Source organism: Aulostomus chinensis, chromosome 22 (assembly GCF_037954235.1).
Source record: "Aulostomus chinensis isolate RoL2024-O1b breed Wild chromosome 22, RoL_Achi_v1.0, whole genome shotgun sequence".
In the NCBI taxonomy this organism is placed as follows: Eukaryota; Metazoa; Chordata; class Actinopteri; order Syngnathiformes; family Aulostomidae; genus Aulostomus; species Aulostomus chinensis.
Genome location: NC_141341.1, coordinates 11804817 through 11827782, shown reverse-complemented (window position 1 = coordinate 11827782; position 22966 = coordinate 11804817). Strand labels below are relative to the sequence as shown.

At 42.5% G+C, this 22966-nt stretch overlaps 1 protein-coding gene across 3 annotated transcripts in view; it reads left to right on the top strand.

Moving 5' to 3' along the window:
* epha10 (EPH receptor A10) overlaps window positions 1–22390 on the top strand; it is a 161280-nt gene extending 138890 nt beyond the window's left edge. For all 3 annotated transcript variants that reach the window (XM_086193995.1, XM_086193993.1, XM_086193994.1), the window contains 10 exons: window positions 2895–2950; window positions 7128–7253; window positions 8185–8370; window positions 13813–13874; window positions 14421–14537; window positions 14975–15061; window positions 16065–16217; window positions 18696–18886; window positions 18978–19142; window positions 19856–22390. In XM_086193995.1, coding sequence (XP_086050121.1) covers window positions 2895–2950; window positions 7128–7253; window positions 8185–8370; window positions 13813–13874; window positions 14421–14537; window positions 14975–15061; window positions 16065–16217; window positions 18696–18886; window positions 18978–19142; window positions 19856–19970 — 1258 coding nt within the window. In that variant the 3' untranslated portion in view covers window positions 19971–22390. The remainder of the gene's footprint in view (window positions 1–2894; window positions 2951–7127; window positions 7254–8184; window positions 8371–13812; window positions 13875–14420; window positions 14538–14974; window positions 15062–16064; window positions 16218–18695; window positions 18887–18977; window positions 19143–19855) is intronic.
* Window positions 22391–22966: the final 576 nt, after the last annotated feature.

The following is a 22966-nucleotide window of genomic DNA, read 5'->3' as shown; positions in this document are numbered from 1 at the left end:
AGTTAAGGCCCTCAGGCAAAGGGAAGTTCTGTAGAGTGACCTCAGTATCAACATGAACAAATGTGTGTAAGGCAATTTGTTTTTTATGTTTTATTGCTAAAAACTGATATCAGGGAGCACTGATGGGCACAAAAAAGACTCAAATATTAAGCATTAAGATAAACCTAAATCATGTGTTTAGAGATGTTAAAGGTCAGAATATGTGTGTGGGGTCAGATTGACCCCATTTAATGTTTCGTATCGTAATAATTTAAAATCATCAGATCCCTTTTGCACCTTTTTTATGTCCCTCTATTACCAGGTTGTCCTCTTACTGGTTACCTTTTTTCCTTCAGTTTTTTTCCAGAGATTTATACCCACCTTTGCCCTCGTCCCCTTGCCATGTTCCCAATTTGCTCCCTTACCTCTAATCCCCTTTATGTCTCTTGGATCTTGTTTCTCATGGTAGCGCTGTGCCCTCCGTCCTCATCTCCCTCCCGTTCCCCCTTTGCTCCCTCTTCACCATGCTCCCTTATCTATTAATTCTTGTCTCTTCTCTGCTGTCTGGTATCTCCGGCCCTGAGGATCTGTGCTGCATGCGTCTGCTGGTGTGTTTTGACAGACAGGGTCCTGACCTTGTCTCAAACCCCACTGCTACACAGGCTGAGGGATGTGTCAGCCTCACCCTCCATCACATCTCCCCGCACGAACACTCACAGGGACACGCACATGTAAAACACCCCGCCGTCCTGTAAAATGCACACCTGCACCGGTTTGCACATACACACACTCACTGCCAAGTACATAGACGTTTAGATGTTCATGGAAACAAAAAACGAACACACATACACACACAAAGACACACTTGAATCGCACGATGCATGTCCGTCTCCGTGAATTCCCTCTCAGCAGCACCGTTAATAAGTGAAGTGTTGATTTGTTCTGACATTCGTATTAATACACTGCTTCCTGAACAAATGTTATATTAAACTCAAACACAGAACACATGCTACACTGCACAAATGTGCGCGCGCGCACACACACACACACACACACACACACACACACACACACACACACACACACACACACACACACATCCTCCCTGACCTACCTTACAGGTTGGCACCTCTCTGTTTTTAACCATCTGATTTGAACGCTACCCTGTGGAGTCAGTGCTCACCCTGGGGAGCCAATCTTTTATTGAGCGTGTCTGTATTTTGTTTGTCTGTAACTTGTGTATACGTACACGTGTGTTTTCACTCGATGTCAATGATCAACAAATGGCAACCTGGTTTTAAACCTTAGCCGCACCATTTTGAAGACAAAAATTCAGATTTGGACTGAAGTTCCAATTGCGCTAGGATGTGAGATATCAGAGAATATTTATTTTTACGTCATTATTCTCACTTTTATCGAAAACATTAATCAAAAATGAAAATTGTGTTTTTTTTTCTTTAAGTGACAGATTTTTTTTTCTTAAACTAATAGAATAGGATGTGTGGCGGGACATCTCTGCAGCGCTACAGTATTGAAGTTTAAGTTTTTGGTATTTAGGCACAAATACTTTTTGAACATTGCAGTGGTTCATATTATCATCTTGCAATATCTGATAATAGTTTCAAAATTAGGGAACAAATTATTTTCTTCGGCTTTCCTAATTCACGTACACAAACATGGTTGTAAATTCTGTGATTCACACTAAAGATCATAAAAACATCAGTGAATAAAAGCAGCGTCACTGTACAAGGAGAGCAGGAGAAGTGTGTGAGGTAGCTTACGCGTGTCTATTTACGATGTGTTTGTGATGTGTCACATACAGTTTGGAATGAATATGGGTTGAATGTGCATTCCTACCAATCCCAGTCCAGTTCCTGCAAAAGCTGCTTTGGTAACTGTCGAATTTGTCTTCGACCTCGAAGAGAAACACAATCGTTTTGGGGAGTTGCAGTGAACGTGACATGAAACGTGACAAAGCATGACTTGTGTTTAGATTACATCCCTGCGGGTCCCTTTAAGTTTCCCGTGCTTTGATCACCTGCCCCCCGCCAGTCTGTTTTAGTAAAAAAAAACATGGCTATAATTATCATGTATGCTCCCCTGTTAACTCATATGATCCTTGCAGATATGAACAAATGCGTGAACATATTTTTATTCTATGAACCGCATATTAATTTTAGTAGCAGCAAAGCTTTTGAGTTGCAGGGGAAAAAGGTTGTGTTTTTCCTGTGTATCTGGAACTGTTTTTTTGTTTTGTTTTGCTTTTTGTTTTTGTTTTTTTTGTTCGAAGAATCTCGGGTGTAGATTTTATCATCTAAACCTTGGCTGTATCCTCTTGTCTTGCTTTTCATCCATCTCACTAATCCCAGGAAGCATGCTGTCCAGCCAGAATGTCCGCTCATCACTTGTTAATCTGTCACTTACTCCGTGTGTGTGTGTGTGTGTGTGTGTGTGTGTGTGCTAAATTTGAGTCGAAAAACCCTCCCCTGTCAGATCATAGAGCGTTCTCTCCTCTTTAAACCTCCCATGGTGACCAGGGATGAGAGATAACGGTGTGTTGCGTATACGCCTATAAAGTACAGATCGACTCTTTTATGAAAACTCCATCAGAGTGAAACAACAGCAGCGTATCCGTTTCGAGGCCGATCAGTGTGTGTCTGCTCAGTGGAATCAGGCAGGATTTCCACTTATTCACCCTCAGATGGCTGTGTTACTCATCACATCGGGGGTCGCTCCGAACGCCTCCCTGTATTCTTTCCATCTTCTCCATCGCTTCTCTTGCTCTCATCTCTTTTATTGCACATTCCATATAATCTATTAAGTTTCAAGATAAACTCTGTCTGATGCTTGTATTTGTTTGTATCTGCCAACTGGGATAAAACTGTCTGATGCCTGTCTTTGTTTGTCTTTTGCAGACAATGCGGCTACAGCAAAGCCTCTCAGGAGGGAGACGAGGAACTTTACTTCCAGTGTAAGTCGAGGGCGATGATCCTGCACACGCATGTGAACACGCATGTGCACATGCAATACAGGTCACTCTTTAGGCATTTAGCGATGTGGCATTAATTCTTAATTCTGAGGTGCATGCTTAGCTAACTCTTAGCACGCTGATGCACTCCATTAGGGGGTGAGTTTGATGGATATTGAAATCAGGAGGAGGAGGAAGATAAAGAGGCAGTGAGGGGGAAGGTAGAGGGAGTGAGGGAGTTAGAGGCAGGCAACAGGAGAGATAGTTAAATGTTGTCGAACATGGTTATAAATATCTCTTTTTACAAACTCACTAAGCTCTCAATAGGCTTTTTTTGTTGGACAGTAACAGAATGGAAGTAGTTTGACATATCTTTTCCTGTTTGTGTGTGCATGCCAAAGCTCCGCTAATTTGGAGGATATGTGTGTGTTGAGAGTTTTCTTGTGGGTGTACACAGTTTGGTAAATGTAGCGCGCGCGCGCGCGTGTGTGTGTGCGTGTGTGTGTGTGTGCGTGTGTGTGTGTGTGCGTGTGTGTGTGTGTGTGTGTGTGTGTGTGTGTGTGTGTGTGTGTGTGTGTGTGTGTGTGTGTTGTTACGTGCGTGCTCATTTGCGTTGTTTAATCTCCCAGCATGCTGAGCCCTCTGGAGAGGTTTGGAGCACTATGTCTGATGAATAATGAGCCGAAGCCATGCGGCTGGGAATTAAATCTGCCCAAACAAAGACATGCCAACAGCTGACAAGCACGCAATACACACAGACATGCTCGCACATTTTTTTGGCCTGGCTTTTCATAAATACACACTTTTTTCTTTCATGTCAGACATGGACAGTCACACAACTAGTCAACGATGCTTCTTTTTTTTTTCTTGTTCTTTATCCAACAAGTGCAATACAAGATTTAGGTCTGAGTGTTTTTATTATATATTTAACCTTCCATATTCCATAGCCATATATTAAAGGAAAGAGGGAATAAATCAGAAATGAAGTAGAGGATAAACGAGTGCATGAAGGATGCACTTCTATGTCTCGTCATTATTGACATTGCTCGGAACATTAGTTTTATGTCAGTATGACCTAGAAATACAACGTCGGGTGGGGGTGGGGGTTGGGGGGAGGAGAGAAGGATCAAGAATTTCCTGAAATCTCCTTTAATGGTTTGTGATATTGTCTGTAGTCTGATTTCATGTAAGCAAGAGACAGAGACAGAGAGGGTGTCTGGGGAATTCATCAGGAAAAAAGAGCCCTGTGATATCGAGGAAGGATAAAATATTTCAGTTTGTGTCCTTTTGCCTCGAGAGAAAATGTTTGAGGCTGCAAGGCTGCTCACTCCGTGGTCCAATAACGTGCCACTCATGCAGCCGAGTGTGAATATGCTTCAGTTTCCCCTCAATCGCTCATGGCAGTGACACAGTTAACCCTGAAACTAATCAGCCAAGGACTTAATGAAGCGTGTGTGTTTGTGTGTGTGTGTGTGTGTGTGTGTGTGTGTGTGTGTGTGTGTGTGTGTGTGTGTGCGTGTGCGTGTGCGTGTTTCCGCCTGTGTCTTTTATGAGACTTTTCAATGCATTAGTATTTAGAGAAAGCTTTTAAACTGTTTGGAGAAGAGCTCTTGATCATCCATTTATCTCTGGCCTTAAAAAACAAAAACAAATAGGAAAGCTTTCATTTGCTTCAGAATTGGACTTTTGGCTTTATTGGTCAGGGTGTGTGCACAAACCTACCTGTGAGAGTGTATGTAGACACACGAGCGTGTGTGTGTGTGTGTTTGTGTGTGTGTGTGTGTGTGTGTGTGTGTGTGTGTGTGTGTTAGATCAATAAACCGTTATGAGGTAGCCGGTATAGAATCACTCAGGTCGATCTAGAGCTGTAATCACATTTCAAAGCTCCTGTCTGGCTTTTGGGAAAACTACCAGGCCTTTTCCTGGAAGATTATCCTTAACATGCTATAACAAGGGCCAAAGGTCGTCTAATTGAGAACTGGACTCCAATGGTTAATGGTTATTGGCTAACTGCTGCCGAGTTTATTTTCTAGTTGTTAGTGTTTGGTGAACACAATAGACAGTTGATAAAGAAAACAAGATGCTCATTGAAGGAGCGAGTAGTGTTTTGTTCTGTGGTGGAAGAGTTGGGTTCAATATCACTTTCAGCTCTAAGTGTCGATAGAAATTCCAATTGTTGTGTCTCATTAATGTAGCAGTAAAGATCCTGGAGGGGTCCTTGAAGGAAATTAGCCTTCGTTATCATTAATAATACCCTTTTCTCCTTTATAGATAAAGAAAAGCAAGATAAAATGATTTATATTTAGAATTTGCACTGCTCTTTGAGTTGGTACTTTAACTTATGGAGGCCCTAAATAGTCCGTAATGAGTCACCTTTATTAACTGCAGCAAGGATAAAGAGGATGAAAAATCTTGGCAATTGCAAAGTGATGAAAATGCAAAATTCCTTTTAATATTTTCCATGAAGCCCAATCACATTATCAGCGGTGCAAGTTATGATGGGTACTGCATGTCAGCGCACACACAGCATGACTGGAGGGAGTGTGTACATTTCTCTCTGTAGTTCTGTAAGCTAACCAGGAAGTTAACGTTGTCCCAGGTTCACTGCAACAAATCACAAATTACATCACCACAGCTGGCTTCTTCTAGCATGTCATTCTTCAACGTCTTAAGCTTGTGTTAAACACTGATTTTACTCATACAAATGAGTGTGTGTGTGTGTGTGTGTATATATATATCCACTGTCTCATTGGTTAAACATAACATTTACTGTTTTGGATCAGCTTTGCCCCTGCAAGGTTAATTCTAACATAAAGTGGAAAAATTCATGAAAGTGCCCTCTCATTGGCTCAGCAGTGAGCAGTCACTCCTCTCATCAGAGGCGGGCGGTCCAGCTCGGGGCCTGCAGAGTGCAGCTGCAGAGCTACGGTCCTTTTCAAATGTATTTGTGAATTTTCTGCTGAGGTTGTCAAGCTATAATGTTTAGATGAAGAGGGACTGAGGAATTCGCACCTTGACGGAAACTTTCAAACTAACAACAAACTCTGCTACAAAATGACTAAGAGCACGTAAAGGCGACGTCAGCATTTTACTGTCTATTATGTCCTGTCCCAGTTTCTTGACGGAAGATTGCATTGTGTTTTCTATTTTGCATATGTGTGTGGGTTAGTGAGATAACATTCTGAGGCAAGCCAAAAGACAAAAAGCCTGGTAGAAAAGCCCTGTGATCTGACTAAAGCCTCGTGGAAGAAACCCAAAGTCAGATTTGAGCACTCTGAGCCTTTGATCTGGCTTTTCTCTCTGCCTCTAGAGTTCGCAAGGTCAAACCAAATGAAGAGAGAACTAAACGTGTTATTGATATATAAATGGAAGCATTCTTCGCGTTTAAATCAGGGTGAAAAACTGCAGACACCCATCCTGGACACATATTTATAGGTCCGAAGATATATTGTAGTTTGAAAGCAGGAGGTTTTTCTGTTTTCGCCAACGCCGATGGTTAAACTCAAGTATTGATTGGCTTCTCAGTAGATCAAAGAGTGGGGGCTGCTTCCTCGACATTTTGATCCAACGTTCAACAATCATCAGGAGCACAGATACCAACTTCTCTACTGACGGTAGCCTCAATGGAGCACAAATGAATGCAGTTGTCAGAAATGTTTGGCGTTGAGAGCAGTGTTCTATCAGGGTCCACAGATGTCTCTCGGGCTAACAAAAAAGTCAGAAAACTCGGTAAATATACTCATCCACACACACACACAGAGTTTAATAATGGATTAAACCCGAAACTTTTTCCTCATAGGGACTTTTTTTCAACAAGTTCACATAAAAAATTCAAATCTGATAGATTATTCTGATAAAAGGTGCGAACGTCATTGGGGGTTTTTTTTCTCTTTGGAGCAAGTGGTAATTAAAAGGCAGTGGAAAGGTAGAAGGAGGTTTGAGGGGATCAGAAATGTAACTGGGGGCATGGAGCGTATCATTTATCATCATCAAAAATATCTTGTCAACTATTCAGAATCTTACTGGAGGTCAGTGGTGAAATCCAGCCGTGGTAACAGGGCCCTACAGCTATTTATGTGCAGCTGCTAGCCCAGAGATTAACAGGATATTGCCTTACTTTTAAATGTGTTTCGCTTCCATTGTGATGGATTTATTCATTTATTTATTTGTATCATTCTAGTCAAGATCCCTACAAGGAGGACCTACATCGACCCAGAGACCTGTGAGGACTTGCTACAGGCCGTTCATGCTTTCGCCAAGGAGCTGGACAACTCCAGCATCAAGATCGAGAGAATAGTGCACACAGGTAAACTGCACTCCGTGAGAATACAGCCGTGGTAAATTAGCAGTTTTTGGGAAGACTGAAAAATAAATGAAAATAAAGCACTGTCAAAACTGAAGCAGCATCGTAGGGGTTATCCTAGATTTTAGGCCCTAGTTAAAAGTCTTAAAACTCTAGTTAAAACGCAGGATCCTCGAAATTTCTATGTTGAAACTGAAAATGTTTGAAACTTCCAATTCTGCTTATTTGCTAAGATCTTCAAAAGGAATATGTGTTTGTAGAGTTTCTGTAATGAAAAAGCTGTGTGGGAGCTCATCAGACAGTTTTGGCACCGGGGGTGAGAAGAGTCACGACCAGGATGAGGGACCTCTGAACTTGTGTTGTGGTGGAGGGATGAGAAATCCGACGTAGCAACAATAGGAAGGACCAGCCATAAGAGGCGAGGAAACATCTTATAGTTGCAGCCAGTACTTCCAAACACGACAAGCTAATTCGCGGTACACAGTATAGGCAGAAAATGGAACAGGGACAAGACACAACTGGGGGAAATGGAGAGGCAACTTCAAGCATCTCTGCAAATCCTCCAAGCAGCCAGGAGAGAGCTGGAGATCCCTGTTCATCAGTGATATTTCTGAACTTAATGTTCCACTCTTTCACTTGCATCATACCCCCTCTTTGATCTCTCTTTGATCCCTTTGTATCTCAGGAGTGCTTGTTTGTGCTTGTCCTGCTTTCTCCCTCAATAAGTTTGTATTTTTTTCATCTTTCTGTGATAACCCTGCCCTTTCTCCCTGAGTCCCTCCAATTTCACTTTTATTGTTCTGGGATATTTCTCCATATCGTGTCTCTCTCTCTCTCTCTCTCTCTCTCTCTCTCTCTCTCTCTCTCTCTCACTCTGTTTCCTCATCAATCATTGAAAGTCATGACCTCTGTTTGTTCTTCTCCCCTCCAACAGGCGACTTCGGAGAGGTGTGCCGCGGTTGCCTGAAGCTGCCAAGTAAGAGAGAGCTGCCGGTGGCCATAAAGACGTTAAGAGCAGGCTGCTCTGACAAACAGCGCCGCTCCTTCTTCAGTGAGGCTGGCATCCTGGGGCAATTTGATCACTCCAACATCATCAGACTGGAGGGTGTCATCACTACTGGTAAGAGAGATCAAGCGGAAGGTGAGGCATGGAATGGGGTACAAAGGAAGCTGGGGAGGATGAACGGAAAAGAGGTTGTCGGAGAAGCACAGAATGGGGTAGAAGGGGGAAATGGAATTGACCATTTCAGTATCATATGTGCAGGGGGAGGGGGGGAGATCATGAAAGGGGAGGAGGAGCAAATGTGACGGACAGTGGAAAAAAGAGGATTGAGAGGAGCACTGGGACACCACTTTAATCTCATACACGTGGAGGGGGTCAACTCTCACAGTGAAGGAGGCGGGTGGGAGGACGGTGAAGAAGGCAACGGCGTAAGAGTAGAGAGCAGAGGTGGGATGGAAGTCTTGTGCTAGCAGCCGAGCTACATCAAGGCCTATTTTCTACTGACAGATAGCAATTGATGTCTTGGAGTGAAAACAGGATGGAAGGAGGAGAAAAGAGAAAAAACTTGAAGGGAGGAGACAGAGGAAAGAGACATGAGAGACAGAGATGATCTGGTATGAGGTAGAGGTTAATAGGAATGGCAGGTGAAGGGAGAAGCTTTAAAGAGTTTGTGAAGTTTTTGTTACTGCCGCAGTGATGCTCAGTGTGTGTGTGTGTGTGTGTGTGTGTGTGTGTGTGGTTGTGGGCATGGTGCCCGGACACACTGTGCTCAGCAGGATGGCAGCAGATGTGCAGGGTACAGTAATTGGTGCTAGAGACTCAGCAGGGCCCTGAGATCCACTCCAATCTCTCCCACAATCTCTCACACACACACACACACACACACACACACACACACACACACACACACACACACGTACACATACACACACACATACACACACACACACACACACACACACACACAGCTTGGGTGCATGCTCCCTAACACACATACAAAGACGGTCCCATATGCTCAATTTCTCTTTCACTATCATTCACACACACACACACACACACACACACACACACACACACACACACACACACACACACACACACCTGCTTGCTTCCCTCCTACTTGGCATGAAATCACACATCCGTGCACATAAACAGTACACACACACACCCACATACTGTTCGACTACAAATCACCTGCTTTACATCACTTACCCCCCCACCTGATACTCATCCAGCCACCTTCCTTCTTTCCACGAAACTTTACGCATCTCCAATTAATGGTGTCACTCATCCTGGATATTTCCATTCAAATTTCATTCCTTTTTATTTGTTATATTCTAATTTTGTAATATTCCAATTGCATTCATTTAGCTGTTTTTGTTTTGATTGTTAAAATTAAGCCTCTTACTTGAGTGCTGAACTTTGAACTTTTTAAGGTACGTCGGTATACAACAGAGTACCAGTTCATGAAAAATCCCTGTAACAAGCCTGGGCGAGAGAGAAAAGTCGACGTTGTGATGTCACAGCAGCGATGTGTTACAACAGCGAGGGGAAAGCATCTCAATGTGTGGTCACACATTTCCAAAGTTGATGCACACAAAGTTCTCTGGAATATTTGTCATGCAAAATGAACTGTTTTTATTTTTGTAGGAATATAATTTTGTGTCATTAGCAAATTCCAAGGATGAGCACCAATATTGGTTGCACTGTAGCACATAGAATGTACTCATATGCTTATGCACTGCCAATTCCACTATGAGCATATGGTTGTTATTCAGTCTGACCACTAGAGGGCAATCAAACCTTATCTATCACTTGTTATCACCGGCAGGTGTTAGCTGCTTTTGCTAACTGAGTAGGCATAAAATGGAGGTTAAAAACGAGGGTCATCCTTGGCTGCTGTACGGTCGCTACGGTTCCTCAGATTTGGGTTTGATGAGCTTGCCTTAGTGCTCATGAGCCTGGATTTCCGACTTATATTGTAGATTCACTTTTATTTGCAGATTTCTCTATCTCTCTTAGTTTTTCTCCAGAGGCCTGATGTTGTATTTCAGGGAGATAACGTTATCACCTTAAACTTGAGATTCTGATTCAGATGAAACAAAATTGTTTTCTCATGCAGGCTCAGTAGGTCAATTTGAGAAGGGTGAGGTTCACTGTGTAACGCGGCCTCTTAATTTAAAAAAACAAAGAAGAAAAATGTGAATTTCAGCAGTAGATTAGCATTATTTGATTCATATTCAACTCCTGAAATTCATTCCAAAATACAACACCCACCTCCATCCTACCTTTGCTATCCCTCCTATAAGAAAATTCTCAGTCTGTGTTTCCTTGATTCCTCCTCTCGTGGTAACCCCTCCCACCTGAGATGTGGAAAGAAGGAGACACACGAGGGGAGATGAGTGGAATCAACAGGCTTTCAGCAAAATGAGACATCCATGAGAGACATCAATTAAATATGACGTGTGGCACAGATGCATCATCTGTCTTCTGTGTTTTATGATCTGCGTCTGACAAGCGGAACAGTGCTCATGACAACTCTATATTGACTTTTGATTGAATTCAAATGGTGTGTGTGTGTGTGTTTTTTTTGTCAGAGATCCCATAAACTATTTGCAAGAGAATTGATAAAAGAATTAAAAATGATCAGCTGTTCGTACTTGTACGCATCATGTTAGATTTTAAGCAGCTGAATTGGGTGGAAGCTTTTTAACAAAAGGTGAAATTTAAGGAAGTTACATTATCCCTATAACTCATAAAACAATTGAATACGGAAGGAATATTGAATGTGTCGGTCACTGCCTGGAATTTCAGAATTGAAAAAATCTTTCAAGATGGCACACCAAGATCGATGTGCAGGTTACAGGCCAGAGGATGAGGAGACGAGGAAGCGCAAAAAAAAAGGGAAATGAGACAAGCCCCTTCTTCCTAATCGGCTGTCATTAAAGGCCACATAAAAACATGGCTGTAATTAAGAAGGAGCGCTTCCTCTTCACCTTTCTGCAGCTACATCCTGCCTCTTTTATGACCCTCCGTTTGCTTCCACCTTCTTACTGGCAGTTACAGGATTAAAGTTAATAGGGTTGTAAAAAAAAAAAATGTAATAAGGTGCTTTGTTTGAAAGAAACTGGAGTGGAACATAACGGCGGTTCAGATCGATCATGAATCAAAACCACTGACCCACTCAGGGCTGACATGTTTCAGACAGACGGATCTGGAGCTGGAAATATGAATCTGGAATAAATTTCATTTGAGTAAAGTAAGTGAAAATGGTTTCACCATGTAAGAGTTTTTATGGAAATATAATGAAGCTGGTCCTTCTTTGAATGTACAAAGTAGAAATAAGATGAACGGCACGTAGTCTTTATATATTTATAATGGATCGCTGTGTGTTGCATGTCAAAGCAGGAGTACCCTGATACAGCAGAGACAGCAAATTGGGCCAAGTTGGATGCAGTTGGCTGCTACATCAAGTCACACTTTCTTATGAATGAAAAATGCATATGTTCTCCCAGTGCATGGGCCGAAAATTTGCCATTTTGGATGTTCATACAGCTACAGTAAGAGCTTACAGTCAGAGGGGAAACAGTTTGAGACTTACTTCAAGGCCAAAGACGGATCCAAGATTACAGAGATGTTGACAATCGTGACATTAAGTTTGGATCTAACGATCTCGTCACTGTGTCATGAAAGCCCACCTGCCTCTGCTCGCCTGGCAGCAATCCCATATGTGATTAGCTAGGATGATGTTTGCCTCTGTTGAGTTCCCTTGATTAGGCGTGTTATAACACACATGTGAAACATTCACACGTAGGCGAACTACTCGGGGTGCCATTTTCAGTTGGATTCTCAATTACGATCCATGAGTGAATTGTAAACAACCCGGCCTGTAAAATGACTCGTCTCACTGTCAAAATTCAGTCTGATAACTTTTGGTTATTTTTAAGAGTTGCCTGACTAAATTATGAATGTACATTCAACTCAGCAGAGGGCTAACAGGAAGTAGTCATCCTGGCTTTGACCTACTCTGCTGTTGCTGTTTGGGCTATGATACGGTGGATACAATGTTTTGAGTATCACACAACCTCTGAATGTGATCCATTTGGCTCAGTGACATTTGGGTGTATGGAAGCCCACACATTTCACATTTATTTATCCACATGTAAATTGGCAGAGAGCTAGAAGTGTCGAGCTCTGCAGAGAGACGGCGCACAGTATCGCCGTGACGGCCAGCGAGTGTGAAATACGGAGAGATCGTCTGGCCATCATGATTTAGCAAGGAACCATCAGATTTATATGAAAATACGATGCGCTATATCTTGAAATTCACTAAAAATCAAATGAAAACACGACTGTTGTCTCTATATCGAGTTCCAGTCCCCCCCGCTGTTGCTGCTTACCTTTCCAAATGGCCTCTTGAAAACTGGCGTTTCGGGAATTCTACAGATTCTTTTTTTTACAGTGTGTGGGCTGCACAGAGTGTCAGGACGGATGAGCTTATCAACCTATCGGAGAATATGTACCTTTTAGCTATCAAGTTGTTTACATATCTATCAAGCTTTATCTTGCTTTCTCAACCTCCCGTAATCCACTCCTCCACCTCTCTCCTTGTTTGCTCTCCTCCAACTGCTGCAGTCTTATTTTCCCTCTCTGTGCACTTCATAGCACTGCTGGATTCCTGCCATCTGTGCCTGGGCACACAGTGTGTGGATGTGTGTGCGTGCACGTGTGTGTGGAGTGTGAACGAACATGCATACCTGGACCTTGTTGATTTGTGTGTGTTGTTTTGCACAGATCTGTGTGTGTGTGTGTGTGTGTGTGTTTTTGTGTTTGTGTTTGTGTTTGTGTGCACGTCTGCAGGAGAGTGAGTGTTTAAGGGTCGTTAAACTTGCTGAGACAGCCAGGGCAGCACACAGGTTCTCCCAGCTTCACCACAGTTCACTGGATGAAGAATGGCTTTGCACAATGCCTGCCGCGCTGCCAAGTGGACTAGACTCACTTTATCCTCCCTCTCTTTGTGTCTCTATTACCTCTATCACTTTTTACGCCTATGCTTCAGTGACAGCTCAGGACCCGAGGCATTATGTTTGTGGTTGCTCATCGTATATCCGTCCCATTCTTATCAACACAATGTGCTTGAAAAAAATTCTTAAAATTTGGCTAAAAACCTCCACTGGGACTCGAGGATAAACTGAAAAAAACAATGTCTTCATCAACTCACGTGTGTGATATCTGCACCGCTGCTGCTAACACGATATCTCAGGCCATCTCAAGGAAATATCTTAATATTTGCCACAAACATCCACTGGGACTTGAGGATGAACTGAAAATAGATCTACAGTATGGTGAGAGGTCAAGGTTCTTTTCACCTCAGACGTTATCAATATCTAAGGAACGCCATGGGGAAATTGCTTCATATTTGGAATCGAGGATGAGCTCAGAAGATTTTGATGGTCAAACGTCAAGGTCGCTTTGACAGGCACACATCGCAGATGCAAACAATCACGTCATGTTTCTAAACCTGGGTCGTTCACTTATATCCTCCACTGTCTTCATCAGGTAACACCATGATGATCATCGTGGAGAGCATGTCGAATGGAGCCTTAGATTCCTTCCTTAGGGTAAGTTTTTGAGTAATGTTTACTTGTGTATTCATGTGTGGTTTATAAGCAGAATTGTGTAACGCCAAGACGAAGCCTTCTGTTTTTGGGCTCATTCAACAAACTGTGATAATAATAATCCTAAAGGCACCATTATACCGCAGTCCTACGGCAGCAATACTTGTGCTTATTAGAGTCGTAAGGAAAACGTACATAATTAACCACACAAATGGAGTGCTTCTGCTCAGAGATACTGTGAGCTCCTGTAAACTGTTATTGTGCCCCGCCGCTCTTTGAACCACCGCAGCATGCTTTATAATGATATGAATTAATGGCCTGTTTGTTTTTACTCTCCAAATAAAGAGATTCAGCTCAGTGAGCATAACATTATACTCTCGTAACAGATGTGTCACCTTTTTTGGATCACTACCTACTGCACACTCCACTTACTTTCCATTTCTATATTCTCTCTCTCTCCTCCTCTCTCTTTCTCTTCTTGTTTCTTTCGTTCCCCGACATTCATCCCTCCCCTTTCTCAACTCGGTCTTTTGACTCTGCAAACCACAGAAACACGAAGGCCAGTTGAGTGTCATGCAGCTGATGGATATGCTGACTGGTGTGGCATCGGGGATGAAGTACCTCACCGAAATGGGCTTCGTCCACAAACGCCTGGCTGCACACAAGGTAAGGCAGCGGGTGGGAGGAGTTGATAGACTAGAGTGTACAGGGTGATGCATGTGTTGGGGATGTACACTTTAGAATACAATTTGTCCTTGTCTACAAACATATTTGACATTTAATCACTTCCCTGTAGGTTTTTATTTGAGGAACACATGAAGCTGAAAAAGACAAGACAATACTGTCAAAATCATTTTGTCATGTTGGGGTTTTGCTCTGCAGGTCCCCCCCCCCCCCCCCTTCAAAAGAGCTTGTATGTCGAAGCTGCAAATGCACTGGTCACGTTGAATTCCGTGAAGTAAAAGAGCGCTTGTTCTCGTAAACAATCAGCTGTCGCCCCGGTGTGATGTGAGCTTGTCCCGCCAGGGTGGCGAGCTCCCACGCTGACATTGTCTCTCCTCCGAATGTAACCAGTGCTAATCGATTTGCTTTTACACCCGTAGGTTCTGGTAAACTCCAACCTGGGCTGCAAGGTGTCTGGCTTCAGGCCTCTTCAGGAGGACAAGATTGAGGCTATCTACACTACACTGGTGAGGTGTTACCATGGACACGTAGGCATGGGATGTTGCCAGGATGTCTTATTGTTTCTTTCTTTATTGTTTTCTTGCTTTTTTTTTTTAATGTACCCGCATTAGCTTCAGTGTTAGCGTTAGTTGTAGGCCGGCGTTACTATATGTTCCAGTTGTCCATCTGTCCCATTCTCATTCGTACGATATCTCAGGAATGCCTGGCAGGAATTTTTGTCAAATTTGGCACCAACGCTCGGACTCAGGCATGAATGAATTTTTGTGGTCAAAACTCAAAACTGAAGGTCATTGTCCTCTGTCATGAAGGTGATATTTCAGTAATATCTCAGAGGAATTTCTTTTACATGCAAATTTGCAAAAACATCAAGGATAAACCGAAAAGATGAAGAGACGCGCGCTAATTATCGTAACACGGGTCACAGTAACGTTTAAGAGCAGGAAATGATGACATTTTCTATCCAAAAGTTTAAAGGTCAAATTTAATTCAACATCATAACATTCCAAAAAGAGAGATCTCAGTCGCACCTGGAGGCTTTTTGTAGTTAAATCACCTTAAAGTTTGCACCACATACATGACATATGAGTGCCGCCAAACATGCGTGTGAGCTCACACTGGATTGTTTGGCGGAGGCGTACAACTATGAGACTGTTTCTCACAAAGGATCCTCAACTCCCCATTGGTAGGAAGTTTTCACCCATAGGGGTGATATTTTTAATGAGACTTGATCAAATGATGAACACGCGTCATGTCAGGTTTGTTTGAGGTCCTATAATTAAGCTTTTAAGGAAGAAAAAAAAATTTTTTTTTTAATTCTGGGCTGGATTTCCAGGGATATTTTGGGGTCCACTCAAGGTGAATCAAGCCCTCTAAAGATCCTTTTGATCAACTGAAAATACTGTATGTTCAAAGCTTTTCAAAGAGAATATTAAAGCTTTACTTTTGTGAACTCATCCGCGCCCTTTTACTCAATACCCTCCCTCTCTTCTCTTCTCTTCTTTCCTCCAGCACGGAGGGAAGAGCGTGGTGCTGTGGACGGCTCCAGAGGCTATCCAGTACCATCGTTTCTCTTCAGCCTCAGATGTCTGGAGCTTCGGCATTGTCATGTGGGAGGTCATGTCCTATGGAGAGAGACCCTACTGGGATATGGGCAACCAGGATGTAAGTGTGCATGAGAAAGGAGGAAGAGAAGAGGGTCATTTTCTATATTAATAACTGTATAGCATTCTCTTCCACCTCCCCCTGATTCTCTTTATCAATGAACTCTTCATCCAGAGCCGGCCTGGATCTTATTAAAAAAAAAAAAAAAAAAGGCAAAGAATCCAGAGTCCCTCTGAAAGCTAATTCCCCTCTTAAAGTCTGCATCAGCTCCATAACCAATCTTGTTTTCTCATAAGGAAGCATTGACCTCCTTCTGGTGGCCTCCGTCTGTCCCAGAGTGCCACACTGCTCTTAAAAGTGTTGGAAATCCCTCTATAATATCCATCTTCCCTTGGAAAATGTTAAGTATTTGCTATTTTGAGGGCAGAAGAGATAAGGGTCAAAAGGACCCCGCTGCTTATCAGGAGCAACCCATTATTTCCAGTTGAATGCAGATGGGTGCTCCGCTTTACTGTCGTCATTCCTGCCTTTTTGTTTTTCCAAAAAAAGAAAAAGGTTGTTTTTTTGTTTGTTTTTTTCAGATTTTACTTTTTAGGAAGTCATGTCTCTAAAGGACAGTTGAAAGCCAGTTTGCAGAAAAGAAGAGCGATAACGTTGTTCCAGAAAACAGTTCAAGTTAGACAGACGTTATCGTTGGTATCATGTCCGAAAGCTCTGCCCTTCTAATGGCCTCTCATATTAGCCTCATAACAAAATAACACCCGGAGTTTATGCAGGCAGGACGAATGTCAGAAAGCGACCCATCATGTGTTAACATGTTCAATTCATGAATCTCCAAAAATTAATATGCATGAGTTCATCATCAGGCGCAAGAACGGAAAGCTTTCCACTAGAAAGTTTCCCCTCAGCCTGGTTTTTATGATCAAACTTTATCGAGAGGGCGAAGGTCAGGCTTGTAGAGTGCCAGGGTTATTAATCCACTTTAAATTGATACATTATATCATAACGGAATTGTTAGTCGGCCTGTCCACCTGTGATTCATCGTGCCCTTTACCTGCCGACTTTGATTAAATGGAAAATGTCAAATGCTGAGTAGCATTTTATGAATGCTCTTTAGTGAGATAGGAGCTTAAGGGGCCTGGCGGACGGAGGAATGGGGCAGAGGTTGGCGAGGTAGAGGGGAAGTGTTTTAAGAAATTATGCAGCTGATGGATGTAATTTTTATGATTATGCACACACTTTATTTCCTCCTTTCAGGAGATTGTATTTCTTCATCTGATTCAGGAGCGGGACAGATTGCGGTATATATTGAGAGGTAGTCTCCTGCGAGCTTTGCTGGGAAATGGTTTTTGAATGGATACGACATTAGTTTTATGGAGGGGCCAGAACACGGAGGCGGTCTAGAGGGATGCTGCCGCGCTCTGCTGTTTGAAGAGGTGAAGATTTTACAGGAAATGATGAAAAATGCTGATTCCTTACACACGTATTGAATTCGGCTGTTTGTCTTTGTTAAGCGTTCGTTTCATCCGTGTAATTACCTTTCCATTTTAAACCTGACGGTATAGTAAGTTGCATTCACAGACCTTCACCGTAATGTAGAATAGGAAATTAAAATAATACAGTCAGCCGCTGATAGGAGCCCGACTAATGTGATATCTCATCAAATATCCTGCGAAGTGACACTAAGTGACATTGAATATCCTGTGAAGTGTTTTTTCATCATTTCATATTTGAAGGGATACCTTTAATCTCTCGCTGATAATGATTGGCTCTTATAGTCATTATTTGGCTCGCTGCAGGTTTCATTCATTCACACTGGTTAGAATAGCAATGTCAGTCTGTAGTGAAGGTAGAAGACGGTCAACCCAGCAACCCTGCTCTTGAATCAGGATCTGGTTATGTTTTCCATAGCAAAAAAATAGAAGTAACCTTATGCGGGACGAAGGGTTGGTCTCATTCACAGTTGTTCATGAAACCGATCCTTAGTCAAGTGTTGATTTAAAAAAAAAAAAAGAAGAAGAATGGATGCAATGGAAGCAAATTGTTTTTTTAAATCAAAACTTTGCTGATCACAAAATAAACCGCTGCGTTCGGTGCGATCGGATCACAGTTGGAGAAACCGCTAGATCTCATTTACACGCATTGATTGTAGGATTGTGATCTGATTGGCCGAGCCAGCTCCAGAGGTGGTCGTGGCTGCATTGTGACTGTGCTGTTTTTGTTTTGTCCCACATAAATGGAGCTGATGGGAGGTGGAGGCACACGCTAACACCAGCTGTCAATGTAATCAGGTGAAAAGTGTAAATTGCCTTTTTCTTTTTTCTTTTCCAAGCAGTTTGCTTGAGGACCGCTGCTGCTCAACTGCGAGGCAACTAACTTTTTCAAAGTAGGACAGAATATTAATCTGTTCTCTTCCAGCTCCCCTGTTGAGGTCGATCAATCAAGACATGCTCCCTGGGAAAGAACTGAATTAATGGATTGTATGAAATAGCAGCTTTAATTCTGATATGACTGCCTTCCTGTGTCTCTGTCTTCAAGGTGATCAAGGCCATTGAGGACGGTTTCAGGCTGCCCGCCCCGGTGAACTGCCCCACACATCTCCACCAGCTGATGCTGGACTGCTGGCAGAAGGAGAGGACAGAGAGACCAAGCTTCAGCCAGATCCACTCAGCCCTCAGTAAAAGCATCCGCTCGCCCGACGGCATCGGTTCTTCCACACTGGCACGCAGGTACGTCAGATGGACCAGATGAAGAGCGGCGCTCATCTGCTGTGGCCGGACATTTCAGTAAAACATTTTGACCCTGTTCCCCCTCCCTCAGGACCCTGAGTTCATCCATTACACTAGCGGAGAGACCTCTACCCTCCTTCCCGTCCTTTAACTCTGTGGGGGAGTGGCTGGACGCGGTGGACATGGGCCGCTACAAGGACAACTTCACTGCTGCAGGATACTGCTATTTGGAGTCTGTGGCGCGAATGACTGTACAGTGAGTAGCGTTACGCCCCTCCCCCCCCGGACCCTTTCATTTCCCATTTTGGAGAAGTTGGCTGACTTTATGGCACTTGGAAAAAAAATAGTTTAAAAATTGGACTTGGAGAATAATGTCTCCTTTTGTCTTGATGTAAAAACTCTTTGTCCTCTCATGTCAAAAATTTCTGAATGTTATTTCATCGGACGTATTACAAGTCCAAACATCTCATTACTGCTTGACATTACAGGCCTGCGGGTTCCGAAAAATTCACTCCACACACAAAACCTTTCATGAAAGAACAATGCTATTTAGTGCCAATTAAAGCTTAAAAAGAAAGCCATTTTTTTCTAATTCCAATTAAATGTTCAGCAAGTTTCTTTTAATCAGTGCACAACAGGTCGGTCTGACATTTTTTATTTATTTTTTTACTATTTTCAACTGGGGTTTAAATTGAATGAAATTCCAAGGAGTTCATTCAAGAGAAGTCTGTTACTGTTTTTCCTTTGAATCGGAGACAGATGAATCATTATTTTCCTTTTTATTCGAGAAATATTTCAATCCCAACAGGTCCCTTTCAAGGTGGGATTATCATTTCGCAGTTCCCCCTCTGCCGTGTGTGTCACAAAGTCCCCAGTAAGGTGTTACCTGTGCTAAAGGGGCTGACACGCAGCAGTACGTTTGACTTATGCTGGATTGATTGTGCGAAACCTTTACCCTTGTGTTTACAGAGACGTTCTGAGCCTCGGCATCACCTCCCTGGAGCACCAGAAGCTGATCCTGGCGGCCATCCAGACCCTGAGAGCCCAGGTCATCCAGATGCACGGCCGCGGTGTACAGGTGTAACAAACACTCGATACACCTGGTCCACCTCGCACCGCATCCATGCAGGTGGATGATGGAGTGGACCAGAGGAGAGAGAGAAAGAGAGAGAGAGTAGAGAGAGAGGGAGGGGGAAGGCTCTACCAGACTGAAGATGAGCAGATCTGTCAGCTAACTCCTCTATTTTACTCCTCCTTCTCAATACTTCCTCATGCCTTCCTTGATTCCTTCCTTCCTTTTTACTATGAATCCACCCCGCCCCGCCCCACCCCGCCCTCTCTCTCCCGAAGGCGAGCAGCTCGTGATTGAGGAGGTGGGAAGGTGGGGGCGGGCGTAGCAGAGGAGTGATGTCATGTGACCTTTTTTTGTGACCTCTATCTGCACTTTGACCTTCAATAACTGTGTCGGCTCAGTCTCGCTGGTCCTGGATCTGCTGTTTGAAAGACGACCGTCTCTACCGGGGTGACCTCCGAGCTGAGGGAGATGCGCTAAACTACAGACTCCATGACACATAGATTTCGGGTGGAATTTCCCTTTACTACATCGCTGATTCCAAAACAGTACTGTTGAAAGCTGGGAACTGTTTTACTGGCTTTGAATCAGAAAAAAAACAACAAAACAAGGAACTGACGGAGATCCTTTCTCCTCTTGGCTGGTTTCAAGTGAAAGCAGAACTGATTTATTATGAGGATTCAGAATTATATAATTGTACATCAGAACTGATTTCATATAAGATGGTAAAGGAGTATTTCTGAATGAATAAACATGTCTGGAATGTAATCAGAGCTGCAGCGATTTAAATGACTGAGCTGTCTCATGTTAAGAGTCCAGAAATAGAATTTTGAACACGTCCTATAAGAAGTATTTAATGAGTCAGTAAGGCTGTGATATTCTGTAATTTTTTTTTTTTTCAGGAATATCAGCCTGCTTTTTTTTTTGTTGTTGTTCTTGTTGTTCTTGTTGTCCTCAGAGCTGCTGACGGTGCAACAAAATCTGTGGGATACACATGTAAAGTGAAAGGTTGCGTTTGATCATTTATTTGTTGTGCGCGCGCGTGTGTGTGTGTGTGTGTGTGTCACCGTCAGTTTCACCAAGCTGAACCTCACATTTGTTTTTATTCCCTTTATTATGTCTCTCTCTTCATCTCTGTGCTATCATCTTGATCCTCGGTGTGCATTTTCAAAATGCTTTCTTTCAGCGTGGCTGTCGTCTCCAGGACATCACCACAGGCTCTCACCCCCACCCCCACCCCCCTGTGCTGTGTACAGAACTCCAGTCAGCTCTGGAAGATGGCCCCAATCAGATATTTATCCATATTTATTTAAGTTTAACACATACCTTTCTAGTCGAAAGGAAGGGGTTTATTTAACTTATCGTAAAAAGTTACAGAAAGCAGTTTTGTTTTTTGGTTTATGTCATGAAATATTTATTTAACGCATTTGTCGTCTGGTATACAGGAAGTGAGATTAACGCCGGAGGGTTTTTCCTGTCGACACACAGTATCTGTGTTTTGTTGAACAGTGAATCTGGTGCAGTTGTATTATTGGATGTATACATTACAACGTGTGTGTGTGTGTGTGGCAGTATGGATACAGTATTATAGAACGTTTTTCGTGTTTTTTGTTGTTGTTTTTGCTGTTGGATTATTATGTTGAGTTTTCTTGTCCAATGCTATCATGCTCTGCCATGATGCAGTTCAGTTTGTGGCTGCACATTTACTTCCTCCAGAATTCTCTCTGCGCAGCGATCGGCCCCTCGCCTTTTCTCTCTCTAAAGGAAGAAGTTAATCGGGGCATTAAGTTACAACTCTACAATGTCACAACGGACGGTACGCACTGGATTATTGTAACTGGTTTGTATTTAAGTACAGCAAGATGGGTTGTTTTTTTTTTATCTCTTCCTTCTCTCTGTAAGTCAAAATGAATAAACTCATATGTCCTTCTAGATGTTTCCACGTACATGTTGACATATCTCAAGACCCTTTTACACACACACACACACACACACACACACACACACTTACACTCACACTCTTACACGAACAAAGACGCACACATGCAGTCACTAGCACAAAACAAACTGGACCTCGTCACCACGATGAATGAAGCTTACGTTGTTTCCCCTCCTCTCTTCCCCACCCCCCCACTCCTCCCTCCCTCCCCCTCCTCTCCGTTACTGTGACCATTATATGTTTAATACTGTAAATATGTATTTGAAAATGCTAAATCTATTTTTATAATTTGTTTGAAGAACAATGTGTTGAATATACTATCTGCTCACTGTGTAAGGGTTTATTTGTTTGAATTTAGGGCCATAGCCAAGAAATTCTGGTGTTTGGAATATAAAACTGGAAAAAAAAGTTTCTTTTTTTGGTTAGTTTTTGATGATTTTTACCCGTTAGGAAATTCTGATGGCTGTTGCAATATTGAACTGTGTTATTAAAAAATCTCCAATATAAGCAGATGGGGATTTTTTGTTGCTTTTTTTGTTCTCTAGGTCTTCTGTCTCGGTACTGAATGGACGAGTCCTCACTTTTCTACAGCGATGGTGGATCTTTGAGGTTGACATCAATCACTAACTCACTAATAGTAATTTATAAATTCAAAATAAGGATTCAGGATTTTGTTTTCTTTTATATGGGACTGTTTTTAATGTCCAAAATGGACATGACAGGCGGGAGAAGTACAATCGTTGTGAATGACTGGACACATAAAAAAGCTGGCGTTTGACTCCTTTGTGTGAGTTTTTGTCTGAAGAGGCTAGTCGAGGAAAAAATAAGCAAAGAAAGCAAGAAAATCCTAACCAAATAAATAATATTCTTATAACGAGCAATGAGAGAATTTCAGGTTGGGCTCAAGAGGACAAAGAGCCAAAACATGTAATTCATTGTTATCTTCTCTTCTGTTTATTTCTGTTTTTATCCTTCATTTTCTTAGTTTATTTTTTAAATTTGTTATTTAAAAAAAAAAAAAAAAAGTTCAACTGTGTCTCCATCTTGCCTTCGTTTTCCAGGAACTCTA